This window comes from Neophocaena asiaeorientalis, unplaced genomic scaffold, assembly GCF_003031525.2.
Source record: "Neophocaena asiaeorientalis asiaeorientalis breed wild unplaced genomic scaffold, Neophocaena_asiaeorientalis_V1.1 scaffold369, whole genome shotgun sequence".
NCBI classification, from domain to species: Eukaryota; Metazoa; Chordata; class Mammalia; order Artiodactyla; family Phocoenidae; genus Neophocaena; species Neophocaena asiaeorientalis.
The window spans coordinates 2,144,494-2,155,572 of NW_020175321.1; the positions used below are offsets into that span (position 1 = coordinate 2,144,494).

Consider the following 11,079-nt stretch of genomic DNA (forward strand, 5'->3'; position numbering starts at 1 on the left):
CTCTCTCTCTCTCTCTCTGTGTGTCTCTCTTCTCTCTCTCTCTCTCTCTCTCCTCTTTCTCCTCTCTCTCTCTCTCTCCTCTCTCTCTCTCTCTCTCTCTCTGTGTGTCTCTCTCTCTCCTCTCTCTCTCTCTCTCTCTCTCCCCTCTCTCTCTCGTTCTTTATTTAAAATGACCATCCTGGTGAGACCTAGTATATATATGTGCTATATACTGGAAAACTCTTAAAGATTTCATTCACAAAAGCATTACAGATGAAGTACCAAGGAATAAACTCACCAAGAAACGTGCAAGATCTACCTGAAGAAAATTTGAAAATGCTGCTGAAATATGGAAGTACACTTGCATAAATAAATAAGATTCAAAATTATAAAGATGTCAAATTTCCTTAAATTAATCTACATTCGATATGATTTCAATCAAAATGCCAACTCTTGGAGGATGGTAAGGAGTGTCATTAAATTATTCAAAAGGCAATTTGAATAATAAACTTGTAAGAATACTTAGGAAAAAACTGAAACAGCAGAAGAATGAGACCAGTCCTACCAGTTATTAAATTATAAATCTGCAATTAAAACAGGTTGATAATGGCACCGAAATCAAAATATCGGTGAAACAGAACATAGAGCCAAAAATGCACCCAGATACACATCTAGTACAACTATAATAAATTATTAAAATGGCATTTCAAGTAAGGGGGGGGAAAGAAGGATGATTCAAAATTACTACAGCAATTTGCTAATTATTGATAGTTGTGGGAAAATGGGATACTTACATCATTCTTTAAAACAAATTACAGACGGAGCAAAATTTCAAATACTACAATATACTAAATTGCTAGAAAAAAGCATGAATGTTTTTGGAATCAGAAAGTGAGTAAGGCCTTTCAAAGTCTGACCGAAAACAGGAATCACACAGAAAAAACTCAGGTAAGTCTGGCTTCATAACAGATAAACATATACTGTACTCCAAAAATAAATAAATAAATAGATAAATGAATAAATGACAAACGAGGGGAAAAATACCTGTAACAGTACACATGAAAAATTAATTTCCTAAATATACTATAAACTACAAAATCATAAGACCAAGATCATCTAAGAAAAGAATGGCAAAGGACAGATGTAGGGAGCTTAATACAAAAAGAAATACAAGGTTGCTGAATGTCACGCATAAAAATTACAAGCAAAACTTGGTAAGTTTTTTTCACAGATAAGTAAATCTTATCACAATCGGAATACTCTGGAGGCCGCAGTCCCGGTCCTGGGTCCTGGCTTCGGGCCCAGCGCCACCATGAGGACGCTCGCTGAACTGCTGGCCGCCCTCCCGGCCACGGCCTCAGGCTACGTCGTCAGCATCGGCGGGCATGCCAAGGAGTGCTTCTTCCAGCGGGTCACCTCGGGCACCGAGATGGGCCTCATCTTGGAGGTGGCCAAGGGCAGCTTCCTGGACATCGACGTGGAGATTACAGGGCCTGATAATACAGGAATTTATAAAGGAGACCGGGAGTCCAGTGGGGAAATACACATTTGCTGCTCACATGGATGGAACATAATAAGTTTTGTTTTAGCAATAGGATGTCCACCATGACCCCCAAGACAAAGTGATATTCACAGTGATAGTGGGGAGGCTCCAAAAGGACAGGACATGGAAACAGAAGCTCAACAGAACAAGGTAGACGAAATGATTAGTGGCGGTGATGGCTGTAAAGCGTGAACAGGAATACGTGGAAGTTTGGGAGAGAATACACAGAGCGATCAATGACAACACAGAGAGCAGAGTGGTCCTTTGGTCCCTCTTTGAAGTTCTTGTTCTAGTTGCTATGACAGTGGGACAGATCTACTACCTGAAGAGATTTTCCGAAGTCCAGAGGGTTGTTTAAAAAGCCTTTTCCTGAAGACCCCAAATTCATAATTCACTGTTTACCAAACATCCTGGTCATAATAATGTCATTAGTTTCTCCATTTTTATTTTCTGAACTGTACATTCACAGCTTCTGTTTCTTTGTGATTAACAGAAACTGAGGGAAAACACTTTTTTGAGAAAGTTATAGTGAAAATTTGACATGTGATTGGCATGATTTCACATTTGAATTCTTCATTATACAGGTCCTTCCAGAACTCAAACACTGTGAGTGGAATATAGGTGTATAGTCTTTACTATATCTTCTTTCCTTTTGTTTTCATCATAAAATGCAGTTTGTTCAGGATAGTACTTTACTGATAGCACTTTACTAAAAATGACTACATTCTTGGGATCCCTTTTATCCTGCAGTTCAAGTCATTAAAGATTCCTTTTGTTGAGTCCTTACCAGAAACAACAATCTGAATCTTGACATTTTCTATCCAGCCTAACCTTTTTCCCCTTTAAAGTTTTACTTTGAACCTTAGAACTCAATCACTTCCACTCAAAATTGTTGACACAAGCAGCTAATAACCATTTTTTGGTTTCTGCCTAACCTTGTGAGAAGTCTCTGTTAAAGCCAATTCTCTGGGTGGTGCAGTGAACGGTGGTTCTTTTTCTTTCTATGCCGGCACATACACTTTCTCTATCCTTGGCACGTAGGAGGTATGCATTCACATAACTGGAAAAATCTGGATTTCTGATGCCAAAGGGTTAAAAGCCTCTTGGATTTCTTTGCAGTGATATACGGCCACTATTTTATTTTTGATCGGTGGCATTTTGGCCACTAATTAGTGTACTGAACGTTACTGTCAGTACTAGGGGTTTTGTTTCTGTTTCTGTTTTTTTTTCTTTTTCGGCACATGTGAATTTTGTTTTGTATAAAACGAAATGATGTTCTCTTGGTCTCTGATGATGGGTTTAAAATTAAAGGAGCATCCAGTTTTGGTGTGGGGTGATCCAGGACCATGTTGTGACTGATGTATATTAGTTATTTGGACATTTTCTTTTTGGATCTTTGCAAGGGGAAAACTACAAGTAACGAGTTTTATATAATTAATTTAAATTTGTTACAGGTTTTCACGTTCAGGATAAACAATTTTTCAACCTTGGGTGAAAATACTTGCAACAGTTTTAAGGTGACTGTGTTTTACCTTGGGACAACTGTTGCATGCCAATTTGTGTGCGCGTGTGTGTGCGTGTGTGTGTGTGTGTGTGAAAACACTTCAAAATTGAGTTAAAAGATGTAAATTATTTGCTCCGAGGCATGTGGGATCTTCCTGGACCAGGGCTCTAACCCGTGTCCCCTGCATTGACAGGCAGATTCTTAACCACTGCACCACCAGGGAAGTCCCATTTACCTAAATTTAAAATGTACGGTTTGGCCGAGCAATTTCTAGAAATGTGTCCTAAGACACAGTCGCACAGGTAAGCAAAGATACGTGCACAGAGAGCTTTTTTCAGGATTTTTGGCAATCCTGAAGAAAACCTGAAGACAGCAAAGTAATTGGAAAGCGCGCAATCCTGACAGATCCATTCATTGTGATTGAGTGCTGTTCAATCACAGAAAAATCCAGCCCGGTGAGGTACTGACGTGAGCAGTTCTGAGAAATATTGAACTGGTGGCACTCGAGTGGGAGCAAGAGGCTCAACAGTAGGTGCCGCACAGTCCAATTTCTGGGGAAAAGATGTATGAGAGACTCTTACAAGTGGCACCTATGCTGAGGGGGGTCACCGGGGGCTCGGGCAGGATGACATGGACTTTTTACCTCCTACCCTCTGCATGATGGAAGCTTCCTTAGTAGGGATGAGTTACAGACACAGCGTTCCTCTCCTCAAATCTCTAGCACACCTACAACGGCGCTGTGACAGTGACGTTACTTCACAAGGCTGTCCCAAGCACGCACGCGCTCCTGCTGCATGTCTTTGCTCACACTTGCACGCCCATCTTCCTTGCACACCTAAATCTCGTCCCCTCTTCCAGGACCTGCTCCAAGGCCAACAATTCCACGAGGCCTTTCCAAACTCCTCAGAATAACACTGCTCTCATCCTTCTCAGCATTCCCATGGCACTTAAACTGCGACACGCAGGTTTTTGGGTCTTGTTGTTTTCTTTTTCCCAACACGGTTTGCAATTATTCAATTATTTATTGATAAGCGAATTAATTTTGCCGAATTTAATTTGCAACAGTTTTGCCTTTAATTTGCTAATTTATTTTTCCAAGTTTTTCTCTATTTTCACCAATTTTTAAGCATATTAAGTGAAAGCATGCTTAACTTTATTTTGTCCTCCCCACCCGCATTTTAGTCAATGTGAGGCATAGCATTCGTTAAATACTGTTAAATCAATTATACGTGATAGTTCCCGCAATATCCAGGTATTATTTAAAAAAAAAAAAAAGGGAGATCCTTGTCATTTATGATCCTAGTTCCTAGGTCATATAGTCCACATTATATTTTCTTCACTTAAAGATGTGCAGATGGTATGAAACCCACTTTTTATATTTATATTTTTACTTATTTATTTATTTTTGGCTGCGCCCCGTGGCATGCGGGATCTCAGTTCCTTGACCAAGGATCAAATCCACGCCCCCCGCATTGGAAGCGTGGAGTCTTAACCACTGGACCGCCAGGGAAGTCCCTAACACCCAGTTTTTAGAGTAAATTCACATTCTGTACATCTGAAATCTCCCGCTCAAGGGAATCCTAAAAAGTTGCCATCTGACTTAATTCACTTAATTCTGATAGTAGCAGAACACTTACTTAAATAAGCTAACAGTTTTGTACCTATTACTCCTCATATAGAAAAACAAAGACTGGAAAACAACCTAGACTTTTAAAACATTTCAGTAACATGAACATAACAATATTAAATCCTCATTAAAGAAAATAAATATAACATTGTAATATCAATCGATTTTATCCAGTGTAAGAAAAATTTTCAGCTTTATTTTGGTAAAACATTTCAGATTCCCTCAGATCACAGCATACCAATAAGCAAAATGTACACATACTGATTTTACAGTACACGTCAAGTCCCAAGTTCCCAAGCCCAGGAAAGCGAGTTGCAAAGTACAAGTGCTGATGACAACGATGGGTAGTGTTTTAAACAAAAATAAGTGAGTTTTCAGCACTTCAGTGAAATGAAGCTTTTATCAAAAACAGACTTAATTCCACAGGGCATCTTTCTTCAACACTAATTAATTCAATCAAGTCTGATTTCAAGCTCAAGTGACAGTGTTATCTTCAAAGCAACCAAGACAGGGCAATCAACACTTAAGTGGTATAATACCGTATGTACGATATTTTGGGGCAATCTCTAACCGCATTCCATTTTCAGACCTTGTTTTGGTGTCTAACTAAACAGAACTAGAGAGAAGAGCTCTGACCTCACTTGGAGGAAATGCAGCGAAATGCTCTGTCCTGGCACAAAGGCACGTTGCAACATCGATGGTCTTTAATCAACTTCCCACACGAACTGATTCACCAACAGCTTAATTCCTCCCGCTACAACTTTGATTAAGGAACACACAACTTTTAACAGAAGAAAGTTCTGTACTTCCAGTTTTAAAAAGCAGACAGTTCTGTGAAAAGGCTACCATTTAAATAGCATCTGAGAGCATACGCACTGAGGTTTTTAACACTTCATGCCGTAAGAGAAGTTTTCATTTCAGAAGTATCATTTCATGGACCCAGCATCAAATATTGACACAATACATGTTTCATACAATGTAATTTTGGAAACTTTAAGTGGCACAAAATAATCATAAAATTTTTATCAAATTCAAGTTTCCAGTGATCTTAAAAAACAAAAAGGCAGATTATACCTGTTTTTGTTCAACTGAGATATCCAGTTACGGTTATTATCTAGCAAATGCTAAAGTTATGTGAAAAAAAGGTCAAAGAAAATCTTTAACTTTGATAATTTTCAACCTTTTAGATATGCAAAGCTAAATATAAAATGAGAGGCTCGTCTGGCATATGAGTAATTAAGTCAAGGAGCTTTACAACCCTAGCCTGCTATTAGAAGCTATTTTAGGTTTTACATAATTCCCACAGTCTTAATACCACTATTTTCCTTCAGATAAAAGAAACGACCTTTTGAAGTCATCGGCATCAGAAATGACACTTAGGGACAAGAATCACAACCAGAGTTAGGGGAAAAATGGGTCTTAGCAGTTTCTCTCCAAGTATGAGGAAGGCCAGATAATCAAGATACAATGGATGCAAGTTTAGAAACCTAGGGAAGCTCAAATTTCTTTAGTTATTTTTGTTTACTAAACAATCTGAAGTAAGCATTATATTCAGTTTGAAAAACAAATAAAATTTAAAAATAAAACAAGAAAAATGCAGCCTGGAGCATTTTAGGAGTCACCAAAGGTTTTTCCCCTCCTTCCTTTGAGCACACTGTCTCACTTTTCTGTGAGATGAAAACACACTTACCCTTAGCCACGAAAAGCTATCCACTTAGCCACGAAAAAACAAAAACAAATCTCTGCTCAAAGCAGTCATACTTAAGAACACCATGGGGTCTGCATAGGATTTTCTCTGATTTCCCACCCACCCAGACCCTGAAATCTGAACTTTTCTTCCACTTGCATGAAGTCTGAGCCACTATGTGTAACCCACACCAAAAGCGCTGTCAGATTCTTCAATGTGTCTTTTTATTTTTTTTAATATGATAAAAGGGAACTTCAGACAACTCAAAAATATGTTAAAAAAAATTTGATGATAGTTAAGATTTTCAAGTAAATGCTCCCAAATCAAGTGTTATCAAGCTGCTAATTGGCAGCTAAAAATGCTGAATCATTTAAATTACGTTGGAACTGTGTTTATGACAGCTTCCTCTTGTGCTCTATAAGGACTGGAGTGCTCAAGTCCACACACTAGCTACCTTCATGAAGGAATTCTTTTGACCAAAGTTTATCCTAAAACCAATTTCCTCAACTCCTTTCTTTCCCCCAAATTGTTCAAACACGTTAAGGTGTGTAAGTATAGGGCACAGGGTGTTTTATATGGCACAGTACCCTTTAAGAAACCTAACATTTTTGTGAACGGGGAGACATTCACAACATACTTAAACTCTGTATTTACAGAAACTGTTTATTGGCGCTGCATAACCTGCACTGTGAGAACGTGTGTCGTGAGTCAAAGGATAAGCTGAAGTGCTATAGTGTGACGATATATGCATTAGAGAGCTGCATAATTTAAAAGGAAAGCATATTATATATTTTAATAATTCCAATGTTTTGGTCATATGGCCTTAATTTAACATTTTTTTTCTTTCTCCTTGTGATTTTGCACTTCTATCCGAGAGGGCATCTTTTATTTTTAAGACATGTTTGAGACTATAAAGAATATGCTACTGCAACTTAATATAAATAATCCATAAGCAATATACACGGATACACATAAACAGGTCCAGGCCTCAGACCACTGACGTTGTACTTTCGGGATTCACACGCATCAGTCTCGATGCATTTCTCAGGTCCTGGAGTTGCTTGGCGGGTTTCCCCACACCCTCCTCAAACCTTTTCTCCACCACGGGGAGGACAGTTTCATACAGAAAGGATGCATTCTGCCTGATAAAAGCCTTCTTCTCTGGATCCTGCTCACATCGAAGACTGTAATCCACGTGCTGAACGGCAACCAAAATGATTTCCACCAGGCTCTCCAAAAGCACCATGTGCAGCTCCGGGAAATACAGCTTCAGTGCCTCTTCCAAGAAGCCCATGGTCTGTTTGGTGAAAGCAACCACCGTGTAACTGAGGTTCACCCAGCAGTCATCCCCCGTGTACTGCTCGAAGTTACCCACTCCACAGCTCTTCATCTCCTCTTTGAGTTTCCCCAGGGCCTCTGGAGTCATCAAGTTCATCCTCCTCCACATCTCCTCGGAGTTGCGATGCTTTGTGGCTTCGATGATGATTTCTTTGTAACTGTGTAGGGCCCCTTGGATGTCTTTCACCAGGAGGGCATGGATGATGAAGGTGAGGTCTAGTCCGATGTCGCCCAGCTGCTGACAATGCTCCTTTGCCACTTTTACACACTCAGCCGCCGTGGAGAGGCTCTCCTTACTATCAAACACCTGCTTGCTAAAAGCATCCACAAACATGCCCATGGCTGACCTCGCCCAGACCACAAAGGCAGAGTAGCAGCCGCTGTCGGTGCCCGCAAAGTCCGTCTCAAATTCCCTGGCGGTCTCCAGAAGGCTGGTAAAGAAGACGTGGCAGAGCTTATGAATGTAGAGTAAAGTGGCACCTTCAATGCGAAGCTGGCGTATTGCAGTATGCACAGCTGCTGCCCTGTTTCTCAAAAACAGCTCACAAGCCTTCGTGCACTGGCCAAGCCGGATTAGCTGAGAAACCGCCCGGCGGGTAGCCTTGGGACCACCTCTCAGGGACCGATCCGGGGAGAGTTCAAACACTAGCACCTCAGTGAGCTGGCGGACACGCTCATCCACTCTGGCCCTTAGTTCTTTCACAGGAGGTGGGCTGGGCTTATCTTCCAGGTAACGGTTCAATTTATCCAGCAGGTCGACGGCCCCTTCAAAGTCCCTCTGGGCAATACAGACATCCAGGTCTTCAGGCAATTCCTGGATCCATTCCACTGAGAGGTCCACCTTCTCTTCTTCTGCCTCGGGAACAGCTGGTTCGCCGTCGTCTTCGTCCTCAAATGGGTTGCCAGCCTTGGAAGTCACCTGGGGTGGCCCTCGAGGGGCAGCTGCCTCCTCCTGCCCCCTGCGTCTTTTTTCACTGAGGGCCCTCTTGGTTTCCTCCAGCACTTCCAGCCACTCTCGTTTGATTTTTGCGTTTTCCGCTTGAAAAATACGGCTCTCGGGAAACATGAGCAGCTTGAACATGTCCTTCATGGGCGGGTTGTCCTTGACATTGACCACGGCCAAACCATCCAGGGGATAGAGGGCGTTGTAGCGATACATCCCCCGCCGCTGTGGCAGCCAGGTGGCCACCAGCAAACAGTCGTTCATGAGAAAGCCGTGCACCCGCTGCAGCTGGGCCATGTGGTCCGCCTCGTATTCCACCAGGTCCCCGTTGTACACCAGGTACTGTCCCGGCGTCTCCAGCAGGTGCCTGCAGCCTTCCACCTTCTCAAGCAGGGTGGTGAGAGTGCGCTGCTTTCCTTCCTCGCCTGGCCCAGAACTGTCGCGGGAGGCGCCCCCGGGGCTGGGGAAAAAGCCAGCCTGGCCCCGGAGGTGGTCGCGGACCCCCGCACCGCCTCCCCCCTCCTCCCCTCCGGAGGCGGCGGCGGCCCCCGCGGCGGCGGCAGCTGGCAGCAGCGTAAGCGGGATGCTCTCCAGGCTGCTCTTCTGCTCGGTCAGCAGGTGACTGAGCTGATACATCTCGCTCTCCAGGTAGGAGATCTCGCGGGCCGTCTCTATGAACTGCCGGTAGTTCTGGTAGACGTTGCGCTTCAGGTTCTGCGCCGTCTCCTCCGCCAGCGCCTGGATGCGCTGCCGGTGCTCCTGCAGGTCTCGGTCTCCGTCCGACTGCTGCGAGAGCTGCTTCACGTACAGCCGCGCCTCGAAGCCGCCCGACTCCAGCTGCCGCCGCAGGCGGCTCGCCCCGCTGTCTGACATCGCCATCGCCATTTCCGTCCGGACTCACGCAGTCCCTGTCACTATCGCCGTCGCCCGTGCTGCCGCTGTCGAGGCCCACCCAAGCCGGGTCCAACTCCAGGGCTGCGGAAGCAGGCTGGAAGAGAGACGAGTACGCCTGCGCCCGGGTATGAACTTCAGGCACTGCGCCTACGCAAGAGGCCGGGCGCAGGCGGTGCGCCTGCGCAGCAGCGCTAGCGGCCTAGGGCGCATGCGCCGGAGAAGCTATTGCGGAAGCGCGTGGAGGGCGGGGCAGAGAGACGTAGCTACTGCGCGAGAACCGAGCGTAACGTTGGTGTTTGTCGTTACTCGCGAATCGAGAAGGCGGTAACCAGGTTTCTGAAACCTGCCTCCGGCTCAAGCCCTGGGAACCCAAGTTTTGAGCCCACTGGGAGGTGCTGTCATGGTGAGTTCTTTTTTTTTTGAGTCCCAGAAGCTTTACTTCGGCGTCTGGGACAAGTTCCGTTCTCGTTGTCGAGGCAGTTTATCTGAGTCTCGCGAGATTGGTGGGCTGACCCGTGGGCCGGTATCTCCTAGGAGTTCGACCCGGCCGTCCGAGGCTCCGGTACGTGGAGTCCCCCGGCAGCCATGGATGAGGACCTGGTTTTGGCGCTGCGGCTTCAGGAGGAGTGGAACTTGCAGGTCTCGGAGCGCGATCCGGCCCAGGAGCCCCTGTCTCTGGTGGACGCGTCCTGGGAGCTGGTGGACCCCACCCCCGATTTGCAGGCCCTGTTTATGCTGTTCAACGACCGTTTCTTTTGGGGCCATCTGGAGGCGGTCGAGGTGAAGTGGAGCATGCGAATGACGCTGTGAGTCCCGAGCCGCGCCGCGGGCGTGGGGCGCCGGCGGCCTCAGCCCGGGCTCTGGAGCTGGGGGCAGGCGGCCCCTCGGTCCTGTGTCCCTTCCTTGCCCTTCTCTGTCCCGCCCAGACAGCGTCAGGGGAGCCCTGTGGCCCACCCCGCGGCGGTTTGGCTGGTAAGGGGACGTTCCTTGGCGTTAGAACGATGAGCTGACCGTTTTCTGATGGGGCTTACGGGAGCGCTTTAGGACCCAGGCGGGAGAAGCAGCCGGAAGCTGACCCCGAGAAAGGAGGCCGGGGCCGCGGCTTGCTTTCTTCCCCGGGACGCGTGCAGTCTCTGCCGGGCTCGGCGGGTACCGCCGTTGGGCCGCGAGCTCGCGGGTCAGGGTGGGGAAGGGGCGGCGTTTCCCTACTACTGGGTCCAGGGGATCTTCGGGGGGGGGGGCGGCGGGGTGCGTCTCAAAGCAGCCCTTTCCGGCACGCCGAGTCCGGGAAATGCCGGCTCCAGGTAACCTGCTGCTGCGTACGAACGGAGTTGAGAAGTTGACAGTGCGGTTCGAGGTCACCGCGCTTGCTCTTGGATGGAGGCGAAGCGCCCTGAAGTAAGAGATGAAGGTACGACACGGAAGTGTGTTTCTAGTGCCATGCTGCTGCGTATGTGGGTTTTCTCGACACTTCTGGACACAGGCTGCTGGAGACCTGGCCGTTACCGCCACCGACGACTGACCGACAGTGGCGTGTAGGGAGGAGGCAGGGAGCGGCAGAACG

The 11,079-nt window shown here is 45.9% G+C and overlaps 2 protein-coding genes and 1 pseudogene across 3 annotated transcripts in view; 2 read left to right on the plus strand and 1 right to left on the minus strand.

Annotated features, from left to right (window-relative positions):
• Positions 1-1,291: 1,291 nt before the first annotated feature.
• On the plus strand, positions 1,292-1,880 carry LOC112413620 (transmembrane emp24 domain-containing protein 2 pseudogene; annotated as a pseudogene).
• A 2,947-nt stretch (positions 1,881-4,827) lies between these two features.
• EXOC8 (exocyst complex component 8) lies at positions 4,828-9,644 on the minus strand. The gene has a single exon (XM_024765614.1). The coding sequence runs from the start codon at positions 9,504-9,506 to the stop codon at positions 7,329-7,331; it is 2,178 nt and encodes a 725-aa protein (XP_024621382.1). The 5' UTR covers positions 9,507-9,644; the 3' UTR covers positions 4,828-7,328.
• A 114-nt stretch (positions 9,645-9,758) lies between these two features.
• The window catches only part of SPRTN (SprT-like N-terminal domain), a 12,814-nt gene continuing 11,493 nt past the window's right edge, over positions 9,759-11,079 (plus strand). For both annotated transcript variants that reach the window (XM_024765598.1, XM_024765597.1), the window contains exons 1-2: positions 9,759-9,918; positions 10,050-10,321. In XM_024765598.1, coding sequence (XP_024621366.1) covers positions 9,916-9,918; positions 10,050-10,321 — 275 coding nt within the window. In that variant the 5' untranslated portion in view covers positions 9,759-9,915. The remainder of the gene's footprint in view (positions 9,919-10,049; positions 10,322-11,079) is intronic.